Source organism: Rhinolophus ferrumequinum, chromosome 15, assembly GCF_004115265.2.
Source record: "Rhinolophus ferrumequinum isolate MPI-CBG mRhiFer1 chromosome 15, mRhiFer1_v1.p, whole genome shotgun sequence".
Taxonomy (NCBI): Eukaryota; Metazoa; Chordata; class Mammalia; order Chiroptera; family Rhinolophidae; genus Rhinolophus; species Rhinolophus ferrumequinum.
Window position 1 is genome coordinate 31,536,413 of NC_046298.1, and position 25,769 is coordinate 31,562,181.

General features: G+C 50.3%; 2 protein-coding genes across 2 annotated transcripts; both read left to right on the forward strand.

Moving 5' to 3' along the window:
• The first annotated feature begins 10,147 nt into the window (after positions 1 to 10,147).
• LOC117034314 (forkhead box protein C2) lies at positions 10,148 to 13,352 on the forward strand. The gene has a single exon (XM_033127084.1). The coding sequence runs from the start codon at positions 11,013 to 11,015 to the stop codon at positions 12,516 to 12,518; it is 1,506 nt and encodes a 501-aa protein (XP_032982975.1). The 5' UTR covers positions 10,148 to 11,012; the 3' UTR covers positions 12,519 to 13,352.
• Positions 13,353 to 21,884: 8,532 nt separating this feature from the next.
• LOC117035111 (forkhead box protein L1-like) lies at positions 21,885 to 23,459 on the forward strand. The gene has a single exon (XM_033128785.1). The coding sequence runs from the start codon at positions 22,140 to 22,142 to the stop codon at positions 23,163 to 23,165; it is 1,026 nt and encodes a 341-aa protein (XP_032984676.1). The 5' UTR covers positions 21,885 to 22,139; the 3' UTR covers positions 23,166 to 23,459.
• The last annotated feature ends 2,310 nt before the right edge of the window (positions 23,460 to 25,769 follow it).

Below are 25,769 nucleotides of genomic sequence, written 5' to 3' on the forward strand. Positions count from 1 at the left end.
GTCTAGAACTTTAACCCAAATGCTTCAAAGTTGATCACATATGTAAATTTGCATTTGGTCACTTTAGAATTTTTTTTTTAATTGGGGAAGGGGAACAGGACTTTATTGGGGAACAGTGTGTACTTCCAAGACTTTTTTCCAAGTCAAGTTGTTGTCCTTTCAGTCTTAGTTGTGGAGGGCGCAGCTCAGCTCCAGGTCCAGTTGCCGTTGCTAGTTGCAGGGGGCGCAGCCCACCATCCCTTGTGGGACTCGAGGAGTTGAACCGGCAACCTTGTGGTTGAGAGCCCACTGGCCCATATGGGAATCGAACCGGCAGCCTTTGGAGTTAGGAGCACGGAGTTCCAACTGCCTGAGCCACCGGGCAGGCCCCACTTTAGAATTTTTTAAACACAGACTTCATTGTTTAAAGCAGTTTTAGGTTCGTAGCAAAACTTAGAGGAAGGTACAGAGAGCTCCTAAACATCCTTGTTCTCCCACACACAACCGCCCCCACCACGGCGGTACCTTTGTTGCAATGGATGAATCTACACTGACGCATCGTTATCACCATGGACTGAAGGTTCACGTCCCCCCAAAATTCATATGTTGAAATCGAACCCCGAGTGTGATGGTGATAGGAGGGGAGGCCTGTGGGAGGTGATTAGGTCATGAGAGTGGAGCCTTTTCACAAGGGGCTCCCCGGAGCTCCCTCAGCCTTCCACCTTGGAGGACCCCGTGAGGAGGCCGTCTATGAAATAGGAAGAGGGCCCTCACCAGACGCCTAATCTGCAGGCACTTTGATTTTGGACTTCCCAGCCTCCCAAACTGTGAGAAATAAATGTTTGTTGTCTAAGTCACCCAGTCTATGGTATTTTTGTTACGGGAGCCCAAATAAAGTCCACAGTTTACATGAGGGTTCACGCTTGGTGTTGTACATTCTATGGGTTTGGACATACGTATAATGACGTGAATCCACCATCGTGGTATCATATAGAGTAGTTTCACTGTCCTAAGAGTCCTCTGTGCTCCACTTATTCATCCCCGCCCCCACAGCAACCACTGATCTTTCTACTGTCATCATAGTTTGCCTTTCCAGAATGTCATGGAGATGAAATCACACAGTATGTAGCCTTTTCAGACTGGCTTCTTTCACTTAGTCATATGCCTTTAAGTTTCCTCCAGGTCTTGTCATGGCTTTATAGCTCATTTCTTTTTAGCTCTGAATACTATTTCATTGTCTGGATGTACCACAGTTTATTTATCCATTCACCTACTGAAGGACATCGTATTTGCTTCCAAGTTTTGGCAATTATGCATAAAATAGCTATAAATATTCATGTGCAAGTTCACATGAGGATTTTAAAGCTTGTTATAGGCATTTCCTTATTAAGTCTCACAACACCTTTAGAACCTGGCTAGAAGAAACATAATGAAAAAGGTAAACAGGTGAAAAGCTTGGCTGTGGAGCTCTGAGCTGTGTGACTTTGGGTAATTACCTCTACCTCTCTGAGCTTCAGCTCTGTCATCTGTAAAATGTTGGGAAGTGCTTCCTCCATTAGGTCAGTGAGACAACCTCGTGGGCTGGTATACTGGAAGTCGAGGCACAGTGCCTGCCCAGCTAGAGATGTTAGTGTCCATTGTTCCATAATGATCCTGTTAGATCAACAGGAGAAGGCAAGTGTTGAGAAATGAAGTCCAGTGCTTCACCCAGGGTGCTGGGGCACTGAGAGCTACACCTCTTCCCCGGAATGTTTCTGAAACGCCAGCACTTCCAGCCCCTGCATTTCACAAGTATGAGCTTAAAATGTCATACATCACGTTCAGCTTTCAGCTCTCTGACTGCCCCCTGCATCACAGGCACATACACACACACACCTCTGCAAGTGCTGAGAAGAAAAAAATAATGTGAATAATTTTCATAATGACAAAGCCTGGTTCCTCAGAAGCTACAAAATTCCCATCCACCTTCAGGTATTCCTGTGTCAACTGGCTCTGCATCGGATCTATGTGTGTTCTGCCATCCTGGGATTAGGCGAGGCCCGTCCATCAGCGCTACTAGCATTTCATGAGAGACTATCCTTTGCCAAGACCAGGATGTCCCTGAAGAGTCACAATGATGCCTTGTGCCGCCACCTCCCAGGTCAAGGATGTCTCACCAGGCCTCAGACTACAACCGCCTCCTACCTCCTCACTCTGCCCCCTCCCTGGGTCTGCCTCCCCTCTGACCTCCTCCTCCTCCTCTTTCCTCCTCCTCTTCCCCCCCCCTATTCCTCTGCTTTCCCTTTCTTGCCCTCTTCTCCCCCACGCACCTGATTTCCTGCATTCTACTTGTACACCCTCCTTCGGTGACCTCGTGCCTCCCCACTGCCGCCACCTGGCTAAGCGTGAACTTCTCACCTGCAAGGACACTCCAGGCCTTGCCCCCCGCCCCCCCAGCTTGCCTGCCCAGCCTATCTCTCAGCCAGACTATGTCCCTATCAACTCAACTCTGCCCTTCTCCTCCTTCCGGGTTTTGTTCATGTTTTTCACATCCCAGAAAGGCCCCCCCCACCCCCCCACCCCAATTTTCACAGGTCAAAAATCCCACCCCAACTAGGTCTGGGGATGAGCAGGAGGGAAGGATGTGGCACCAACAAACTCCTCTCACAAAGCAGGGACTCCACAAACACGTGAAAGTTGAAGGAAGAGCAGTGAAAATGAAGAGGCATGACTTACAGGCACGAAGGAAACCTGCAGAGGAACCGGGGGAAAAAAAACTCCCTGGGAAGCTGTGCAGGGACAGAGGGAGGTTTTGGCATCCTCAGGTGAACCCAAGTGCTAATTTAAAATATACACCCTGTGCACCAATTACACAACAGGGAACCACGTGGGTCATGTTTTCCAATGCACCCCCCACCCCACCACCCCCACCTCACACACAGGAACCAGCCAATTTTTTCTGAGTAAACTTATTACCATCTTTAAACACAGAGCAGGAAGGCAGAGGATCATAGAGATCGTCACCAAGACAAGAAATAGCAGCAAGGCCTATTTTTTCCAGAACCGTGGGTCACTGCCAGAAAAAAACAGTAAAAGGAGTTAATGGGCTCTGTGAGTGGGGGAGGGGTGCAAGAAGATGCTCTTCCCATTTTAACGTCTTCTGTACTATCGGGGTTTTTTAGCCATATCACGTATGGCACTCGTGCTCATTTAAAATCAGCATAATTTCTTCCATATTTCGAGCTGCGATCAATCATTGGTAGCTCCCGTGTTTGGCACTGCACAATGACAGAGCCAAGTGAAGACTTTCTCCCGTATGCTCCTTATTATTAAGGTATGAACCTCAATAATACGTAGTTGTTTGGAGCTGCATCTAATACTTAATCAATGTAAGAATGCTTAATAAGCTAATAATCAAAAAGATATTTGAAGACCTTCTTTCCCCCCCAATTCAGGGTTGCCAGATTCCCAGTCAAATCTGGATTTCAGATGATCAATGAATACATATGTCCCATGCACAATGTGGGCATTTGTATTTTTTATTCGCTACAGCTGGCAACCCGCAGTGTCAAGGAAAAAGAAAGGCGTTTGAGTGGGTCAAGTTTTCTTTACCCAGGTCTCAAGGCCCAGCTTGATTGCTGATTTCTCCAAGGAGATTTCCTTGCTCCTCTTCCTCCCCTTTCTGAATCTTAGCTTGCTCATCCCTGCTCCTCCCTCCCAGTGTGGGGGCCACAGCAGGGCTGGAAGGAGGACCTCCCAGGTCTGCAGCTCACCAGTGGGTGAGTCTGGACAAGTCACTGGAGTTCTCGGCACTGCACTTCCTTCGTCTGTAAGATGCAGTGACAGCACTGATGGCATCTGCGTCTCAACCTTGGTGAGGATTATCGCCGCTTACCAGAGCAGTGCCTGGAACAGGGTGAGGGTTCTCTGTGTGTTTGCTGAAATTAAAATGTCAGCCTGCGAGCCCTTTCAAGGACAGCTTTGTGCCTGCCACCATGTGGGAGCCAGGGAACACTGGACGATGTGTCCCCATTCCGCATGCCGCCTCTGCCTAAACTAAGTGCTGGTGCATGTTTGAATTGAATTCTGGGTTTGAGCCTCTAAATGGCGGACCAGGCCTGTGGTTATGGTGATAGGGATGGGGTGTCTCTGAAGCCTCCAGGTGACATCCATTTGTTCGGTTCGGTTTATAATTCCAGAGCATGGAGCCTGTGCCTAGCGGAGCAGGGGGGTGCTGGGTACAGTGGGGTGCAGACCACGTCCGTGCCTGCCTGCTGCTTGTATCCTGGTACAGGGGTGGGGCAGACAATAAACAGGAACAGACAGGATCACATCAGACAGGGTGAAAATGAATCAATGTGAGGGGTGTGTGAAGGGAGGGGGAAAAGTAGGTGGGTGGTTGGGGTAGGTCTCAGAGGAGGTGGCAAGGCAGCAAGGAATTGAGGGTGAGGGATCCAGGTGAAAGGCACAGCACACGCAGAGGTCCTGCAAAGGGTCCTGGCTGTGAGAGCACACAGGTGCAAACATCAGGGGTCAGCGGGGGAGTGGGGGAGCGTTCTTGGCTTTCTTGGGATTCCTGAAAGTGAAGAGCACCCAGTGGCAGTGATGATCTGATCCCCCAGGGAGCCTCTCTGCACTGCTGATTTCATTCTGTCCTTTAAAGTTCCCTCTGGTGCCGCCCACTGTCATTGCCACCCAGATGGAGATCCGACAGTCACCGTGGAGCACAGGCAGGCTGACGCTGTCCCTGGATTGTGATTCAAAGCCTGGCTTATTCCCTGGGGCTCAGAGCACCCACCCCACCGGCTGCAGATTTGGTGAAAAACAAGTCAACCCCTCACCTCTTTCTCTCCCTGACCTTGTCCAGCATCCAAAGCCCTCTCTGTCCCTCCCAGGGAGCAACCCCCTTTACATAGTCTCTGAGAATGAGTCCGTTGACCCCACACGGTTAATTACAGGGTTTCAAGTTGGTGATATAAAAAGCGAAAATTTCATAGATGTTCAGTCATGTGTTCAGAAGCCATGCCTTCATGCATGCACTATTGACTATGTATATATAATTAGGAAATTATAAATAAGTAAGTTTCCATATGGACTTTTTATTTACATAGAAGTTTCTGTTTTAACTTTCTAAGTCTCCTTTCATGTCCAAGGCCCTCACCCTAATTTCAAAGAGACAGCAAAGTAATGGGTTAAGAGATTGTGATTCCATCATTTGGTAGCTGCAAGACTTGAGTGAGTTATTTAAGGTCTCTCTAAACCTCCGTTTTCTCACCTGTTAAGCAGTGATATTAGTAGTATCTACCCCAAAAGAGAAATTAATTGAGTTGTCATGGACAGAATATCCAGCACAGTGCTTGGTACACAATATGCACACATTACATTTTCTCATATATTAGAAAAGAAAATCTTGGGAAAGTCATGCATTCATTCAATACACACCGCTTGTGTACCTATTACGTGCCAATGTGTATCATTCAAGGCACCGGGACTGCCAAGGGAAACAAGGCAAAGTCTCTACTGGCCTTGAAAGGTAGAGTGTGGCAGACGTAGGCTGCTAAGCAAATGTCAGCTGGGCACAGGGAAGACTGGACTTCCTGTCCCGAGTGTGTTGGGACCATGTGACCGGCTCTGGCTAATGGGTTGTAAAGGGAAGTGACACACATCACTTCCAGGCTGGAACACTTAATTCCCAAGGCAGAATTTCCCTCTCTTACCCCTTCAGAGATGACAGGAGAGCTAACCTCTAAAGACACAGGCTCCTGAGCGACTTTGATGCGCAGAGTTCCTGCTGAGCTGCGGTTGGCTCAAGGTGAAGTCACTGAGACTTGGGTTTGTTTCTGTGCATATACCAGCCTTAACTGATTGATAATACCATGGAAGCAAATCAATTGCATAGCTATATGGATAAGGGCAACTATATCGGATTTGTATGAAATGGGAAGCACAGAGAAGCATGTCATTAACTCTTTAAGAAGAAACATGGATATTTTTAATATCCTGTTTTGAAAACATCTACAGTATTCTATTGGATGTTTTGCATCTTTGATTGTATTAAATGTGGGGATGCTTGAATCATAAGGCAGATAAGCTCCTTAGAAAATCAGTGTTGGGTTTTTTGTCTTTAACAACCACAACTTAACGTGGTAAAGCCCATGGCTGTTGATTGTTTTTCAGAAACTTCCAGAACACAAGGAGAGGGACACTGGGGCCGACTTTGGCCACCACATTAGGGTTTGCAACTTCTTTCATGGAAAGATGTTTGTTTTGTGTCACATCCTTTTTGAATTTCCATAGTAACAGTGGTCCTTTTTCTCCCAATTTGTTTTTTAATTTTGAAAAATGTTAAACTTACGGAAAAATTGCAATAGTACCCAATGAATACTCACATAGCATAGGTTCAACAATTGTCTTCATTTTACTGAGATTTTTGATACCTTTCTCTCTCCTTCTCAGTTTCCTCCCTCCCCCACCCACATCACACACACACACACACACACACACAGACACACACACACACACACACACACACACCTTTGGTTGAATCTTTTAAAAGTGGCAGAGATGATGACTATCAGCGCTAAATATTTTGACAAGTACCTTCTAAAAACAAGAACATGTTCTTACTTGACCACATGTAATTATCACACTCAAGAATTTTAACCTTGATACGAGATTATTATCTAATATGTACTCCATTTTCAAATTTCCCTAGGTAGTCTCAAACCTGTCCTTTATTAGTCTTTTAAAATGTCCTCCATCCAGGATCAAGTGTTGCATTTAATGTTGAGTTTCTTTAATCTTTTAACCAAGAACTGTCCTCACCCCTGTTACTTTCCTGTTTGTGACACTGCCCTTTGTGAACAGTGCCATATCATAGTAACTCCTTGGAAAGGTCATGCTCAGTAAAATGGGCTCATATAGTTTTCATCAAGGACACAATTTTTGTCCCAGAAAAAGATAACTGCTAGGAGCAGGTTGCAATGGATTTTTAAGAAGCAGCATTGACTCTTTTTAAACCCAGGGTTCATAAGAACCAAAGTAGCTCGTGGAAGTCTGGGACTATTCTTATTCCTGGTTCCTTCCCCTAAAACCCAAGGCATCTCCTGAGTCTAGAAGGGAAATGTTTGAAAGATACAGGGCCAAATGTGTTGAAAACAGTGACAGAAGACACAAAACTCTTTTCACGTGTCCCCTCTTTCAGTTCTGTTGTGCCTCAAAAGTAGATGCAGGTGCAGATGCGTTTAAAAGCCTCTTGTTAAACCCTCTTGTTAAAGCCAATGCCATATACATATCCAGTATATTTTTCTGATGAATTCCCTGAAACTCACGCCACACGTAGGGCAAAAAGACAGCTGCCGTGGGAAAGACACGTAGGAGCAATTTGTTCAACAACCCTGGGGGAAAAAAAAGTACCCAGATTTCTAGCCACCTAAGAGGCAAAGATTTTATTTGCCTAAAACCTCAGAGAATCTCCCTAGAGAGGATTTCTTGCTCCCCTGGCAGTTTCAAAGACATTTCTGTTTTCCAACAGATCATGTTCTTGACACATTGCAAAGCTTTGGAAAATGTTGTTGTTGTTGTTGTTGTTGTTTTTCTTGAACGACGCACCGCACAGTTTATTTACCTTCTGTCTCACAGATTTTTGAAAGCTTTATTCCTGCCGTGCAATGCTAAGGTGTATCCATAAGGTGTCAGTACCTTCATTGTAACCAGAACTGTCGTTTCTTCCTTTTTTCTTTTAAGAGTAGTATCCTTGTTGGCCTGAAGATGGCGCCAACACCACAGGTCCACCCGAGCCGCCTCCAGGTGCTGGAGCCGGTGGCACCCAGGAGAGAAAGCAAGCGGTGCTGTGGGTGGTGGGGAGACAGGGGTGGGGAGTTGGGGGGCGGGGGCGTGAGTGACTTGAATGTCTTTTGCCTTTTATCATCGCTCACTGTTGTAGAAGCTCTCAGGGACCTCCGGCCCGATTCCGCTTTCGACTCACTGGCAATGAGGTCAGGAAAGGAAGAAAGCAAGAAATTACCATGTTCCAATCCAAAATATCCTGGCAGGTTAAAGAAAAGATCGGAAATATGGTTTTTGCAAAGTCCAGGTGTGTGGAAGGTGTTGTTTTAATAACCTGAACAAACATTTCTCCCGGAGTCCTACTGAGCGGAGAAGAAACCTAATTCCAGGGGCAAAGGAAAATGTCTCTCTCACCTTTTCTGTCTTGATTATAAGAATTTCTTTCCTCCTACCCCCACTTTTTTTTGGGGGGGGGGTGTAATAATTTTGGCAACTCAACTCAGTTCTTTTTAGATGACTTTGGTTTAAACCTGGACACCCTTTTAAATGCAAACTCAGGCAGAAACTGACCTTTTTGAATTTATTTTCCATGGTCCTTAGCTATTTTGGGTTTTACCCTGTTCTGTGATAAAGCTTTTTTAAAGCACCTCGTAAAAGCAGAGTAAATAATATTCTGAGGAGTGTTTCTTGATCAATAGTTTGCGCGTTTCCAGTAAAATTGTGAGCAGAATTCAGAGTGCCTGTCACGCACTCCAGAAGAAAAACACTTTTTGCCATAGGTTGTTTTTTTTTTTTGGATGGATGTTAATGTACTAGAGGTATTAAAAAATAATAAAGTCGTGGTGGGTGTTGGGCGGTGGGAGAACCTCAGACCATTCACCTGTGAGCTGAGGACTGGGTGTCTTTATTTTATTTCGTTCCCAAAAATAATCAAGTTAGAAGAAGAACTCAGAGCAGCCATAAAAAATATAGTGTGTTTCAGAAGCAGAATATTTGAGGTAATAGGAACCTGTTTTGCACTTTCTCTTTGATTTTGATTATCATGAGGTAATACTGTTCGTAGACAATGCACAAAAAAATATTTTTTCTTTTGTTCTTTTATTGAAAATGAATGCGATGGCCCCAGTTCCTTCTATTCATCTCCCCAAATTTAAGAGTGACGGTACATTTCTCTCACACCCTTTTCCTGGGAATCTAATAAGTAACTGATGGAAGAGTTAGGAGGGGAAAGGAAACCTGAAACAAAAGTTTTATCTGGTCTTCTTCCCTACCCAACCGGACGGACAACTTCCAGAAGAATTCTGACCAGCATTTAGCCCTTCTCACGGGGGTCCCTCTCCTTCAGGGGAAGCGGGCGTAGGGAGGTCCAATTATTCGAGGTGTAGAAGGAATAAATACTCGGTCCACAAATAAACAAACTTTCCGGGATTCCTAGAGAGAAGGAGAAAGCTTGGAAGGCAAGGACCCCGAGTCGCTTCAGGTCCATATCCCGAATAACATCATCTCTGGGGGTGTCTTAACCGTTTGTTTGCAATCGCTTACCCGGTCCTCTCACCGAGCCACGGTGCCCAAATAACCTATCAAACACCACCGACCAACCAAGACTGAAATATAGAGAGTCAGCTGGGAGAACCCCAAGGGGGCTTTGCCGGGAGCGCAAGGAGGGACTGCGCCCTGGTGGGTGTTCCAGGCGCCGGCCAGGATCAGGAGTCTGCGCTAGGGACGCGCGTCGTGCTGCTAAGCCCCCGCGGAAAGCCGCTCGGTTTCTCCGCTCCGGCTCTGCCTGGCCCGGGACTTGCTGCATTGTTCCCGGTTTTCGGGAGCGCGGGAGTCAGCTTGGTCAAAGGGAAATTTCTTTCCCGGAAAAGGGAGCCACGCTTCAAAGCTGGAGTCGGTGGGCTGCAGGCGTCTACACGCGAGGGGAAAAGGGGGATTGAGCAAAATTATTTTACTATCTTCCCCAAATTCCACAAAACTGCTCACGATGACGCGGGTGATTTACCGAATACATGGCGAATTTAGAGGATTAAATTCTCAAGATACTGAAGATACTGCTACTTTCCCGCTCCGCCTTTGCCCTATAGACGCCGCGGCCCGCCTCCTCAGGTGGGGGTGAGGGACATTCCATTTCTATAATTTACCCCTAAAACCTTTAAGGTTATTTTTGACGGCCCCGAACCTGGAAATTCCTTGTTGATTATTAATTATTTGCTTAAATAATGACAACATTCAGGGGAGGCCCCTTCCATGCCAATCCAGTCCGTTTGCTTTGAATCCATTACACCTGGACCCCGATAATTAGGAAATCTAATTATTCGCCTCATCATTCATTAATAAGAAAAATAGTCCCAGGGTCTTTGCTACTTACAAGGTCTTTGGGGAGAGAGATATTTGACTACATTAATCAATTCGATTTTATATTTCAAACTAACTTTTCTTCTGCAAAGTAACGTCGCTTTTTTCTTTTTGCTCTGGGCACGTGGGCCCATTAACTAAAATGTGATAATAAAATAAAATTTAATAAGATATAACTCTTTTCTTGAAAAAAATCTTTTCAAGTTAAGACTGAGCTGCATTAAAGTCTGGCTCTGCGCGGCTGGGTCTTAGAGCCGACGGATTCCGGCGCTCCTCGCCCTGATTGGTGCCAACTCCCCACAGCTGCCAGGTTATTGGTCCAAAGTTCCCGGAGGGGGCGTGGCCGGAGGAAAGTAAAAACTCGCTTTCAGCAAGAAGACTTTTGAAACTTTTCCCAATCCCTAAAAGGGACTTTGCCTCTTTTTCCGGGCTCGGCAGGGCAACCAGTCTGGACCCCGTCTCGCTGACCCTCAGGGCTACCGATTTGCTGGGGGGCTTGGAGAGCCGCCTTCCCTCTCTTGGCACGGACCGGGGGCCCAGCCTTGGTCCACCGCGCGTGTGGCTTCTCCGCTGCGTCCCCGGCGGCCCGCCTGGGCTGCCACCCTCCAGGTCCTGAGAGCGAGCAAGCGAGCAGGGGCCGGTGCTGCGCTCGCGCGGGGCGCGCCCTCCAGGATGCTGATCCGCCCGGTCCGCTGAAAACGAGCGCCCCTTCTCCGCCTGAAGGCGGGCGCCGAGCGCCGGCGCCTCCTCCACTTCTCCACCGAGGCTTCCAGGAGCCCGGGGCTCCCCCCACCGGCTCCCTTCCTCTCTCGTTCGCTCTCTCTCCCTCGCTCTCTCTTCCTCTCTCGCTCTCGCAGGGCCTTCCTCCTGGTCCGTGCGCGCAGGCGGTGGCGAGCCGTCTCGGACGCAGCATGCAGGCGCGCTACTCAGTGTCCGACCCCAACGCCCTGGGAGTGGTGCCCTACTTGAGCGAGCAGAATTACTACCGGGCGGCGGGCAGCTACGGCGGCATGGCCAGCCCCATGGGCGTCTACTCGGGCCACCCAGAGCAGTACGGCGCGGGCATGGGCCGCTCCTACGCGCCCTACCACCACCACCAACCCGCGGCGCCCAAGGACCTGGTAAAGCCGCCCTACAGCTACATCGCGCTCATAACCATGGCGATCCAGAACGCTCCCGAGAAGAAGATCACCCTGAACGGCATCTACCAGTTCATCATGGACCGCTTCCCCTTCTACCGGGAGAACAAGCAGGGCTGGCAGAACAGCATCCGCCACAACCTCTCTCTCAACGAATGCTTCGTCAAGGTGCCCCGTGACGACAAGAAACCTGGCAAGGGCAGTTACTGGACCCTGGATCCGGACTCCTACAACATGTTCGAGAACGGCAGCTTCCTGCGGCGCCGGCGGCGCTTCAAGAAGAAGGACGTGCCCAAGGAGAAGGAGGAGCGGGCCCACCTCAAGGAGCCGCCCCCGGCAGCTTCCAAGGGCGCTCCCGCCGGGCCCCCCCTAGCGGACGCCCCCAAGGAGGCCGAGAAGAAGGTGGTGATCAAGAGCGAGGCGGCGTCGCCAGCGCTGCCGGTCATCACCAAAGTGGAGACGCTGAGTCCTGAGAGCGCGCTGCAGGGCAGCCCGCGCAGCGCGGCCTCCACTCCCGCGGGCTCCCCCGACGGCTCGCTGCCGGAGCACCACGCAGGCGCGCCCAACGGGCTGCCGGGCTTCAGCGTGGAGAACATCATGACGCTGCGAACGTCGCCACCGGGCGGCGAGCTGAGCCCGGCGGCTGGGCGTGCGGGCCTGGTGGTGCCGCCGCTGGCGCTGCCCTACGCCGCCGCGCCGCCCGCCGCCTACGGGCAGACATGTGCTCAGGGCCTGGAGGCCGGGGCGGCCGGGGGCTACCAGTGCAGCATGCGAGCCATGAGCCTGTACACCGGTGCCGAGCGGCCGGCTCACATGTGCGTCCCTCCCGCGCTGGACGAGGCCCTCTCGGACCACCCGAGCGGCCCCACGTCGCCCCTGAGCGCCCTCAACCTCGCCGCCGGCCAGGAGGGCGCGCTCGCCGCCGCCGGCCACCACCACCAGCATCACGGCCACCATCACCCGCAGGCGCCACCGCCGCCGCCGGCTCCCCAGCCCCAGCCCGCGCCGCAGCCCGGGGCCGCCGCGGCCCAGGCGGCCTCCTGGTATCTCAACCATAGCGGCGACCTGAACCACATCCCCGGCCACACATTCGCGGCCCAGCAGCAGACTTTCCCCAACGTCCGGGAGATGTTCAACTCTCACCGGCTGGGGATTGAGAACTCGACCCTCGGAGAACCCCAGGTGAGCGGCAACGCGAGCTGTCAGCTGCCCTACAGATCCACGCCGTCCCTCTACCGCCACGCCGCCCCCTATTCCTACGACTGCACGAAATACTGACCGGCCCGGACGCTCTGGCTTCGCCTCCCAGACGCGACCCTCTCAGACAGTTCAGGCTGCAGAGACGCAAAAAGAACCAAACACATCCACCAGCTTTTTCTCAGACCCGGGAGCAGAGCGCGCGCGCCCCAGCCTCACTCCTCTGGGAAGCTGCAGGTAATTTTAATTCGCCGCCGCGTTTCTGAGATCCCCAAGAAGCCCCTGTGAAGGGAGGCAGCCCAACGAAATGAATATTGATTTTAAAATCCCTCTCCCCTACCAGGATGGCTGTGCTCTCTGCTCCATTCGGGGTTTCCAAAACTAAGTTATGGACCAAATCCCATAGCGACCCAGTAATGACTCTCTGTAGAGGGTCTCTATAGATTTTGTATGTGCTATGTGTAATTTTAAATTCCTCTAACCGTGCTGTACAAATATGTGGATTTGTAATCAGGCTATTTTTGTTGTTGTTGTTCAGAGCCATTAATATAATATTTAAAGTTGAGTTCACTGGATAATTTTTCATCTTGCCCAACCATTTCTAACTGCCAGATTGAAAATTCAAAAATATCTATGTGGGGCTTCCCCCCTGTACAATTATGAGATATAATTCTTTTCCCAGTTGTAGGTCTTTTACAAAACAAGAAAATAATTTATTTTTTGTTGTTGTTGGCAGAGAAAGAAGTCAAGTATCTGATACTTTTTATTTACAAAGTGTGATGGTTTTGTATAGTAGATTCTGCCCTGAGCATTCCGAAAAGAAAAAAAAAACTAAAAAATGAAACTTCACCTGTGTTTGTCTTATGTGGTCTTAATTGTTGTACTTACCTTAAAATAAACCCATGTTGTTTTTCTGCCCAAAAAACTGTGTTTGTGTTCTCGCATTTCTAAAAAACAAGGTGCGTTTGCAAATCCACCTGTTTTGATTATTTTTGTTACACAGGTGGGTAAATGTGTAGACATATATACACAGATGATCACAGGGCGCGCTCCCCTATTGTCTTGTTCGTGGCAGAAAAGGCTTTCGATTAATTCAAATCCCACCATGGTGGAGGCAAAGGAGAAACAGTCCTTGGTTGGATGTGGCTGCATGCCGTAATGTCATTTGCTGTAATACATTTTGCTAAATGCCGAAAAACATGCCAATTGTCAAAACAAACAGTGCCATTCCATCTGAATGTCCAGCCATCCCCAATTTAGGAGGGGAAGGAAAAACATTTTCCATTAGCTAACTACAAACCAAGGGGAGTCCTGCTTTCCCTGGATTTCCTAAAATGCGGACTTCCTTACCCACTTTAATGGTATTTCAGAGAAGAATTTGAACTAGGCCAGTGAAGGTCCAAAGGGGACTGAGTCTATAGTGTTTAACGACCATCCCAGGTGGTGGCCAGATCAGCAATGGATTTTAGACCTCTTGACTTCTTGATTTAATTTCTAAATTTTTACCCTATTGCAGTGAAAAATTGTAAAACCTCGTTGCCCTTCAAAAATAATTTCGCATGCTTTTAGAGTTCTAAATTCATCAACGTTTTCAGGACTTTAAATAATAGGGACATTATTTTTCTTTTCAATTTTGATATCTCGTCTTTTTTATTTTTAATAGCAATGCAGCCTTTGTGAAACACGGCTGAGGGGAAATGGCTTTGTTATCTATTTCACTGGCCGAAACCCACAACTCCCCTGCTGGTGTCTGCGTGTGAATTTGGGGGCCAGAGCTCCAAATTGGGAATGTTTCCCACCCCAGCATGTGAGCTGTACCTTGCTAAGGGCCAAGTTCCTTGTGAAGGTAACATTTCAGGTGAGGATGATTTTCCAAAAGGTGATTTTCCTTGATGCAGTGGCGTTGAACGTCACCTGGGTGTTGTGTTGTTGTTTTAAACATGGCATTTTGTCTCTGTTATGCTGAGATAGAATTGGGGGAAGTTTCAGCATAATTTTCCCCATACGTGTGACACAGATTCTTCCAATCTGTGGCCCCAGAAGTGGCATGTGGTTAAAACTTAAAGGCTGCATTTTATTCCTTTTCATAATACGCAGGAACGGGGAGCCCCAGTGCTTGGTGCTGGACTTTCAACAGGCCCCCAGGCCACAGTGTATTGGTTGAGTGAGCTGGACCAGTCAGCTACAGAGAGAGGTGGGGGGGGGGGAGAGAGAGAGAAAGAGAAAGAGAGAGAGAGAGAGAGAGAGAGAGAGAGAGAGAGAGAGAGAGAGAGACCACTTCTCTGAGCTGCAGAGAGAGGCAGCCCGGCTCCTTGCCCAGCTCTTTGCCCAGCTCTGGCACTCTGGTTTCATTTCGCTCCTGTTCTCTTTATGGTGTTTGCCGCCGGAGAGGAGAGTATTCTAGCCGGCTTTCTCCTCCCTCAGACATTTCAAAGAGTCCTCCCTGAAAGCTTGTCCTCCTCTTAAGATTTGGAGCTCAGACCATGTCTGAGAGACACATTGAGAATAAAGGAAAGAGAGATGGGAGTGGGGTGAGAGACCCCCATGCTGCTTCTGAAACCGCCCCAGATTTTCTACCTTTGGGAAGGCTTCTTCAAGAAGTCTCTGCTGAGTGTGGACCGATCACTGGAGTAGGTAACTTCAGGAGGTTCCCCCTATCAGGTGGAGGCCAAGGTGAGGGGCCCTTCCATTCTGTTGAGAACGTGGGCAGCTTGGGGCTTTATTCAGGGGGCAGAGTGGAAGGGTGTATCAGGCCAGGCACATTGGTCACTCCCAGACCACCCACCCCGCCAAGGCGACCACAGTCTGAGGCCCTAGGGGCAGAGGTAGGTGTGGATCGGTGCCGGAAGACTGCCCATGTGCTGGGCGCTGAGCGCAGAGCTGGCTCAGCCTGGCCCTCACAGCCCCAATGCAGACCTGCGGCCTAGGGGCTTGGCACCGGCCTCAGGGTGTCTGTTGCTCCCCATGGAGTGGGAAGATCCCACAGCTCGACACCTTGAGCAGCGCAGAGCCCAGGCACTGGCCGGGCTGCCTTGCACGTCTCGGTGGCCACCCTGCACGTCTGCTGCCTGGCGTAAAGACTGTGCACCGGGCACAGGCTGCTTCTAGGATCCATTCGCTGCCCCTTCCTACGGCCACTGAGTCCTTGGGAGGCTCGGGGCCTTTCAGGAAAGGGGAAAGGAAGTTGGTGATGGAAAGACCCGAAAGCCCCTCACAGGCTGCCTGGCCCCCTGGCTGAGGTGGCTCTGTGGTCCATAGGAACGCAGTTTGCAAGTCTGATAACCACGTTCCTTCCTGACCCAGTAAGATACAGCTCGGAGGGTCTCAAAGATACTGCAAAAACATGGAAGCAACCCGACCACCCCAGCAGAAACCATTTCCCTGGAAGCTAACCATGCATCCTGGACTGGCCTTGGCTGGGTAGACTGTATCTCTAAACAGGATCCAGTTTTGAGAGATATGGGCCACCCTGACAGACCCTGTGGTCTCTGAACATGCCAACCGGTCCCAGCCCCGAGAGGCTGCAGCTGGAGTAGCCTCTGCTTCTTATAAGACTTGGAGAGATGCCCCAACCTCACCGCTTTCAGGGAGAAGGGACTGCTGGTCCCTTTGAGCTGCACTCAAAGCACAAAGAGCGGAGTTCCCTGGTGTGCTGCCTACCTCCAGCCTCTGTCCCAAGGCTGGACATGGGTCTGTGGCTAGCTGGTCCTCCCTGCCCTGGTTCAAGTGACCTTTCCCCATGAACACCAAAATCAGTGGTGACTTGCCTCTTCGAATTGCTGGAGCACTGAGCTAGGAGTTAGAAGACCACATCTTGCTGTGGGAACAAACCACTTTCCCTCCCTGGCCTGGGCCTTCTCATCTGTAACATGACCAGGTGAGTGGAAGGACTTTGGGGGCAGCTCAGCACTTTCCCTACCTTTTTAGCCTGGGCTCCTGTCATGGGCCCTCAATTATCCTGGCTCCCCTTCCCTGCCGGCAAGAAATGAAGATCCGTTGTTGGAGGGAAGAAAACGCAGGGTCCTGGGAACTTCGGCATTTGGCTCATAAATCTTTCGGGGTCTATCTCCTCCCCTCTACCCCAAGACTGCCTGGGGGTGACCTCTGGGCCTGGGAGAGGCTTGTGAGCTGCACTCAAAGCACAAAGAGCGGAGTTCCCAGGTCCCCCTAAAAAGAAAAAGAAAAAGAAAAAGAAAACCAAACCAAACCAAAACAAAAAACAGCCCTGGTGGCGGAGCGCTTGTTTCCTCGCTCCTCTTCCCACCCCAAATCCAAAAAGTTGGATGGGGTGTTGGGCAACGTTGGCCTGATCAGAATTTATTGATAATTGCAAACCTGAGATGTGTGGGGAGAGTGACACCAAGAAAAGACATACTTGACTAATGTGCAGAACCAAGTTTCTTGAGAATGTGCTGGGATCTTGGAGCCTGTACTTGGCACCTCGTGGAATGTGTGCCGGTGTCATCCAGTACACTCCTGACTCCCAGTGTGGTGGAAGTGGACAAGTAGAGATCTGAGGGTTCATGCCTTAGGGGTAGACAGGCCAGGGACAGCTGGGGGACTGGCCTCCAGGTGAGCAGGACACACTAGGTCTGAGCCACCAGTGACTGCCTCCTGGCACCACATACTTGAAATGCTTTCCCAAACTTTGAGAAGCATTCACTGCCTGCCTCTTTCTTTCGTGGCCTCAGCTCGCTGGGGTGTTTGAAATGTTTGCTTTTTGACATAGGCATGTGAGGAAGGGGGTGGAATGTTTTAGGGAGCTTGGAAGGCTAGGCATCCACAGTCAGGGACAGGCCACTGCGCCTGGGAAGACGCCACCGCCTGGACTTGTGCAAGCCTTTCCCTTGCTTTTGCAACATGCCTGCTGTGCAGCAAAGACAGAGAGACGCAACTTGTATAGAGTTGGATTCTCAAATGTGTCTCTCTGGCGCTATGGTTTTTTCCAGTGTCAGACTTGTGAGGACTTTATCCTGGGGCTGTGAGGGTGTGAAAAGTTTAAGTGGAAGGAAGGGGATGGGTTGACAGATTGATGAGCTTGCTGGCATCGCAAGTCCCTTTAAGGGAATGGAGTTGGGGAGCATTGGGAGGGCATTCCTCACCTCCTAAGCCTGGGGGTACAGCTTTGTGTTCAGTCTATGCCCACTCAGGTTGGGGGGTCACAGAGGCCAGAGAGGCCCCTCTGACCCTTGGCTTAGTGGCCCTTGGCCTCCCCTTTCCCAGCAGCCCCTCTGAGCTCTCTCTGCTTCCAGCAGAGCCTTTCTGAGCTGAATCCACAAACACCAGCTCAGAGCCTCTGCACAGGCCAGCTGAGGGTTCATGTGACCTTGTACAAGCCACCCAAACTTCTGTAAGCTCATTTCTCAACTGAAAAACAATGGGATCATCAACTAGGGCTATTGTGAGGATAAAGGAATCCAACACATGTCAGGAAAGCGCTTCGATGGTGCCCAGTCCATAGTAAGAACTCGCTGTTATCTCTTAGGGTTTACTGGGATAACGGAAGAGAAGAGAATCTTTGGACTCAAATAACTGCATATATCAGGCAAAACTGCTTGGGCAGGGCAGTGCACGTGACCTAATTGCCCTTATTTAGATCCTTTAAATCACTTCCAGAAGTGAACAAGGTGAGCTCTAAAGAAATCAGTATTTAGGAAAATCCTGTCCTGCTCTCTGGGCTTCATTCAGCCTCAGTTGATCAGCCAACAGTTACCTTCATAGCTCAGTTGCCCTTCCACCCCATTGCAGAGAAGCAGCAGAAGACCCTGCTCCCTGGTCCTTTCAAAGTGGGAGAGGAGGGGAAAGAAGGAGAGGGTCTTCTGGGTTTTGGTAGTATGTAAGTGAGGACTCTGGGTTTCCTACTCATAATGCCCCAAATTTCACAATTCTGGGGGTGCCACATACCTCTCCTCTCTGGAGGACCCACTTCCCTTTTCTTATTCCAGCACATCTTTCTGAGCTTCTGTACACACCTGAGGTTGTCAGACCTCAGAGAACCCACCTTTGGAGGAAACCATGTGGGTTCTGATCCTCGTTCTACTATTTACTACCTTCCATGTCTTAGGGTGTTCTGTGCCTTCCTCAGTTTCATCATCTGTGAGATGGGCAAGTCCCCTGTCTTCATACATGCTTCGAGGATTCTCAAGTGAACTTCCACAGGGCCCCAATGTAATTGTTTTCCTGGCTTTGCAACACTTCCTAGTGGGGGACCTGAGGTGAGCTAACTTCCTGCCCTCAGTTTCTGGATCTGCAGAATGGGAAAGAGAAAGATTTCTGTTTCATATGGTTGCCGTGAGGATGAAACGACCTAACCTAATGCACATATGTAGAAATCTATATATCTATATATCTATATATAAAATGTTAACTGACTTCACATTTAGAAAGTGATGCACATATTTGGAGAGATGATTCAGCTCATCAATAACTTGACTCTGCTTTTTAATTTACCGTCAGAGCAAGGAAAGGTAGATGCCCCTGGTGGGGAGCTGGCAGTTATTAGAATTCATTTCTCCCACTCAGCCTATTTTTCTGAGGCCCCTTTGGTGCTGGCTGGTGCTTGGGTTCCGACCAACCGGCCCAACGTGAAGGCTTTCTCCTGAAAGGTGGGATCTGGCAATGGTAGTGTCTGCCCTTGTCCCACACTGAACCCGACTTCTGCTGGGGCCCGAGTTGGAAGCGCTGAGGTCCTTCCCTGAGCATCCGGGCATCTCAGGATTTTCCTGCAGGCTGGTTGAGGCGCTTGCACTGACTTCAGAGATGAATGTGCTTTTCTGGGATCTGAAGACAAGAACCTGCAGGAAACTTTCAGTGTCTCTCTACCTGGCTCTCTAGTACATCCACTCTGCCTCGCTGTCTCGCAGGCTCGGCTGCCCCCGGCGGACCCCAACGGGCCTCCGCTTTGTCCTCACGCCACAGAGCTTCCGCACGAGGGCGCATCCGCTCTCGGACGCTAGAGGCTTGGGCCCTGCGCTCCCCGGAAATAAGCCCCAGCGAGGTCCTTCCTACCGCAGCTCCTCCTAGGCTCCAGTTACAAAAACTCTTCACCTGGGAGCTCAGGATTCATCCCCGCGCGGGTAATGGGTAGGGGTGCCAGGCCGGAGTTCCACGGCTGGAACCTCTAAGAGATGTTACAAACTTCTGCAAACGCGCGGGGCTGGAAGTCCAGACCGCGACTAGAAGTTGAGTTTTTCTTTTTTTTTTTCCCCTCTTTTACTATCAGTGCCCCGCCCATCAGCCACGCGTGTCTCCGCCTGCGTCCGGCCCATTACCAAATTGGGTGGTGTTTATTCTTGAACGAATTCAAGCTCGGATTTGCCTTAGAATTTAGAAGAAGCGTTGCTGCGGCGTGCCTTTCGGGAGAGGCATTGATGTGCGTGCTGGACTCCGGGTGCTGGGGAAGCTCCAGGAAGGGCTCAGGGCGCGACGGTGGGGGGAGGGGTGCATAGTGACACCCGTTTATCTCTTGCTCTGGGCTTGTTAGAGCCGACACCGAGGCTGGAAACCCAGCTGGATCCAAAGTTGAGCTCGCTGGGGAGCGCTGGTCTGGAGAGGTTGGGGGACCCAGGGGACAGTTGGACCCGCGGGTTGCTAAAGCGCGGGCACTGAGGCTCTTTTTTTCGTGATTGAAAGGGGTGCTCCGGTGAGAGCCAGAGATTCAGTGGACAGCGTCCCGCCCCGTCCTGGCAAGAGGGCCATCCTCAAGACCTAGGCCAGGGTAGGCTGGGCCGGACGGTTGGCCCGAGTTAGAAATGCAGCGCCCTGGACAGAGGCGTGGAGGTGTCCCAGGGCCTGACATGGAGCTCCCACAAGCCGCGCCTGCACCCAAACCGGTTTTTCGACCTGATTGCCACGTCCTTTTTGGTATTTCAAACGTACCCGCTACCCCGCGGGCTATCCGGAACCCCCAAACACAGGAGTTACTTTCTGGGCTCCCCATTTTGGAGTGAGATTCTCCTGAGCTCTCTCAACCAGTCTGCAGTATGGTGTCGCCTTTCTGTGGAAGCAGCAGCGGCAGCTGCTCCCACCTCCCCACCACCCCCTTAAAGCAAGTTTAGTGCCTCTCTCCCCATTCCTGGAGGGAGCCAGGTGTGGGCCATTTCTATGCCCACCTGCCTCCGCCCCTCCCTTTTCTCTTTGGCATCGCGGCTCATTTATTCAATGAAACGCTAATTCAGTTAACTCAAGTGCTTTTTTTTTCTTTTATAAAATATTCAGCAGAGATCATAAACAGGAACTAGTCACACTACATGCACCCCCCCACACACACACGCGGTGGAGTGAGGGCAGAGACACCTCCTTCTGAATTGGCATCATTCAGAGCTTTTGATTCAAATCCTGACGTGGCTAAATGTAAAATAAGAAGGGGTGAGGGGTGCTTGCACCCCAGGGTGAGTGGGTGGGTCGGGGGAGAGCAAGCAGGCTTTCCAAATGCTTAATGTAATCACGGGCCAGCTGCGTGCACTTGTAAAGTTGTTATAACCCCCCTCCTTGTTATAAACAGGAAAGCGCAGAATATAAAGCAAGAGACCCGCATTCACAAATACCAGCTCTCCTGCGCCAGCTGCCAAATTCCCCTTTTATGGTGTTTCTTGCTTGCAGCTTCGGCCCCATCAGAAAGACCTTACTTTCTCCCCCGGAACTCTCCAATCGGGTTTATTTTGAAACTCCCCTCAACCGAGCTGTGGACCAGGTAACCCACGCCCTCTCCAACTTTCCAGCGCCCGATGATGCTTTGGCCTCAGGAAAAGTTGAGCTCCTGGAGTTTCCTTCCCCGGGTCCCCAGGGAGCCCTGGAGGTCAAGGCTTGCTGCCTCTGGGATACTAGGCCCCTAGCAAGCGCCCAGACTCCTGCAGGACATGCCCAGGATCTTTCCGAGGAAGACTGTGTCCTTTTCTCATCAGACTCCCAAACCTCTTAGATGCCTAGAACCACTTCTCCCCCCAACACATGTAAAAGCTTTCAAAGACCTCGAAAGGCATTTTGTGATACTGTGCCATCTCTCCATCTCCTATTAAGCCTGGGAAAAGACAAAAAGCCTTCTGCGGGAGGCCCTGGTATTACGGGGCTCCCCCAGGTCAGCGGTTAAACTCACCCCTGTGCCCCGCCCCCCGCGCCATCTCCACCTCTCCTTCCTGGCGGGGCAGACCCCGCTCCCAGGCACCGAGGTCCACATCCTGCCTCACTGACTGTGTGTGCTTACAGCGTCAAGGGTGGACGTGATATTTCAAACATCAGATCAGTGCGTTTATATATTGGGTGCCCGGAAATTTTCCAAATAAACACAGCTTGATTCAACTTGGGTGGGCGGACTTATCAACAGACTAATTCTATAAACAAATGAAGGAATAGCCCCGAAACCGATTGGCTGGTATCAAAAAGACACGTGGAGGGAAAAGCTTGGAGTTTTTCAGCAATGAAATTTTAATTAATGTGGGTGGGCTGAGAACACAACGACTGTTTATCATAGACAATTTATTTTCCAGCGTTAAGTCAACATATAATAGCAAACTTACAACAATTATTTAACATTTTTAAAGCCATGAAGAAGGGACAGAGCGCGGAGCGGCCGGGGAGAGCGGCAGAGCGGGAGGCAGACGCACGGTGGGCTCCCCGGGAGGGCCCTTGCCGCGCTGGGCGCAGTCCCTAAAGCCGCTCCGGTCGCCTCCGTCGCGGGGAGCGCAACGCCGGTTCCCGCCCGCCATGAGCCACCTCTTCGGTCCCCGGCTGCCTGCCTTGGCCGCGTCGCCCATGCTCTATCTGTACGGCCCCGAGAGACCCGGGCTGCCTCTGGCCTTCGCCCCGGCGGCCGCTCTGGCCGCCTCGGGCCGGGCGGAGCCCCCCCAGAAGCCGCCCTACAGCTACATCGCGCTCATAGCCATGGCAATCCAGGACGCGCCCGAGCAGAGGGTCACACTCAACGGCATCTACCAGTTCATCATGGACCGATTTCCCTTCTACCACGACAACCGGCAGGGCTGGCAGAACAGCATCCGCCACAACCTCTCGCTCAACGACTGCTTCGTCAAGGTGCCCCGCGAGAAAGGGCGGCCGGGCAAGGGCAGCTACTGGACCCTGGACCCTCGCTGCCTGGATATGTTCGAGAATGGCAACTACCGGCGCCGGAAGAGGAAGCCCAAGCCGGGCCCCGGGGCCCCGGAGGCCAAGCGGGCCCGTGCCGAGACTCACAAGCGCGGCGTAGATGCGCAGCGGGAGGCGGGGAGCGGAGAAGGGCGCCCGGGCCCCGCGACCCCCAGCCAGGAGGGAGCGCCCTCGCGCCTCTGGCCCCTCCGGGAAGTCTCCTCCACGCCGGCGCCCTTCCTCTGGCCCGGGCCAGCGTCCCCAGAGGAGGACGTGGGCGACGCTGTCCAGGGCGCTGGGGCCGTGGCCGTGGGCCAGCCAGCGCGCCCAGGATCCCCTCCGCGCCCTGCCTCGCGCAGCTCTCCGAAGAGCTCCGACAAATCCAAGAGCTTCAGCATAGACAGTATTCTGGCAGGACGGCAGGGCCAGAAGCCGGCTGGAGGGGCCGAGCTCCTGAGGGGCGCCAAACAGGGGCCCGGCGGCTGTCTGGGCACCTCGCTTATGACCACCTCTACTAGCTTCCGTCCCCCTTTCAACGCTTCCCTGATGCTCGACCCGCACGTCCAGGGCGGTTTTTACCAGCTCGGGATCCCTTTCTTCTCCTACTTTCCTCTGCAGCTTCCCGACACCGTGCTTCACTTCCAGTAAAGCAAACTGGCTCCGTTCTTTCCCCTGCCTTGGTTAGAGCTTCTTGTGAGCCACCAAGGCTCCCACCGCTGGGGGAAGGAGACACTTTTTAAAAAAAAAATGATCTTTTCCTCGGCTGAGGTGTGGATCCTGGGAAGTGTTTCCAACTTCTGCGCGCAGGGGGGGCATGCTTGCCTGCCTCCTCCAAGGGGACCTCCCCAGAACCAGGATGAGCGTCAGAGTTCAAAGACCCTGCCCCACTGGGACTTGGGCATCTCAGATCTCCTACGGTGGGTGCAGGAGAATTCTTTGACCTTAGGTCAATCTAATGGCGGGATATTCCGCCACCCACCACAGATCCTGCTTGTCTAGGGCATCTGAGGGCCCAGATAACCCAAGGGCAGGACAGACAGGCCAGTGTGGTTGTTTCCATCTGAAAGCCACCGTCTGACCATTGCCAGCTGGATTGTCGCTGTGACTCAGGCTTTGGCTTTGAACCGTCTGGGTGATGGGTGCTCACAGCTGGGTTTGTTTTTCCTGAAGTCCAGTTGTGGGGACGCCGGGGTGGGGTCTGTGTGACCCCTGGTTTTCAGGTTCTTTGGCAGATCTGGGGCCTGGTGAGGATTTACGACCCATGTCCAGGTGGAAGATGAGAAACTACATTTTTATTTTCAATAGAGAATTTTTTTTGTCTTTTTTTCCCCTTTCTAGACAGTAAAAGGAACATGCTCTGTTCTTTGCATAAATACTTGATTCTTTTTACTATAACGATTGCCCGGTGAAAATGTTTATATTAACAATTTCTGTTAAGAAAGCGCACTCTTTATAATATAGCATTGTGTTACATGGTAGCTCATTAGTCAATACACGTCTTCTCCAACGCATGTTACCAACAATAGCAGTCATCCTGTCTTTTTGCTTTTGATTTTAAGGGATCAAAGATTTCAGGGAAGACCAGAAGTGTGTGAAGGGGTGGGAACAACATAAGATTTTCAATTTCCATGTGTTGCTTTTTTTCCCCCCAAGATCTAGGTTTGATTGTTGCTACATTTTCCAGAATTGTGTAGTGAAGGACTACTATTCATCAAAAAAGATGGGTGAAACAAACACATGAAAACCAGGTAGAGGGAGAGATGGGTTAGTGCTGGGAAAAATAAGGGAATATGCTGGTGTCTGCTGGAGGCTCTCTGGTCCCCAAAGAACGTGGGGCATGGTGGGAGGATTCTTTCAGACATTCCCAGTCTGTGAACCCCCTCCTCCCTCCAACCTCTCCATCAAGCAGACCCAGAGCCTGCAGCTGAATAAACCCCTTATGAAGGTGACTAGAAGTCTGGTGGGAGGGACGGGCCTCATGGGAGGGGTCTGCAACAAAGATCTGATTAAGAAAATCGAGATTCTCACAATCCCATTCAGCTTGGAACTTCTGGGACATGCATCTAACCTCTCTTTGGATTGTTTTAGGGGTCCTGAAACTTGATTTCCTGAACCTCCAAGTTACTTTAATTGTATCTGATGTGGGAAAGGCACAATAAGTCATGAGTTCTTGGAGGTGGGCTGAAAGAGGTCTTTAAAATAACTTTTTAATAGTTTTCAAGACTGATACAAAAACAAACACAAATTTTACGTCAAGAGAGCCTTTTGGTGAATATGTTGGATACGCATAAGAATTGAATAAGTAGTAGGCACAGAGTTGACTTTCTGAGAATTCATCCGTAAAGCCATGTGCTACTGACTTATACATGTTTTCCTGATGGCTTTCTACCCAGGCTGGTGGGAACACTTTAGTGAGCTGCAGTGTCCTTGGCTTTAAGAACTTTGATGAGATCCCATTGTTGAGATCCAGGCTCACCGTGATTAACTTAAAGTGTGGTGGAAGGCTGCCATTGGCTATTTTGTAATCCCAAAGTCTCAGGCTCTGTGAATAAAGTTGTTTTTTCATTAACCTCTCAGTGACTGGTTCAGTGGATTACTGGGCGGGGGGTGGGGGCTTGGGGGTGGGGAGGGGATAATAAACAAACAGTGTAATAAGAAAGAGGAGCCTGGGATTATGTTCAAGAACCCTCTCAGCATCTCAGGGGCTCTAAGGGCTGGAGCAGAAAAGCCCAGGACCAGTGGATACTGCCTCAATGTCAAAAAGTAAAATGAAAATTCTGCTGTATAGAATACGTTTAAAATTGTTTCCTTTCTTTGTGTTTGATTTGCTATTTTGTGTGTTTGGTTAATTTATGATTGCTGCTTTCTGGAGAAGCCACTAATCTAATACTGTCACTTAAAAAGGATGGTACTTTGGAGTTACAGTTCCAAAAGTATAATATAAACATTATTTTTATGTCATAGGAGAAAGGCAGAAGTGTGTATCTACTTTGTAAGAGGGTTTATCCACACATGAAGAGAAATTCTGTTACTTCACCCCCAACATTCATCTGGTTTAGGAAAGCCAAGAGAAATTTTCTGTATGGGTCATTTTCTATGAATTCTATATAGTTTCATGTATATTTCTTCCTACAGAAGAGAAAGAGGAACTTTGGATCTTAGCAATCCAAATAGCTGTTCTAATGTTCTAGATTTAATTATGAACTCCAAATTATGGATCAATGACATCAAGGAATGGATTCTACTCTTAAT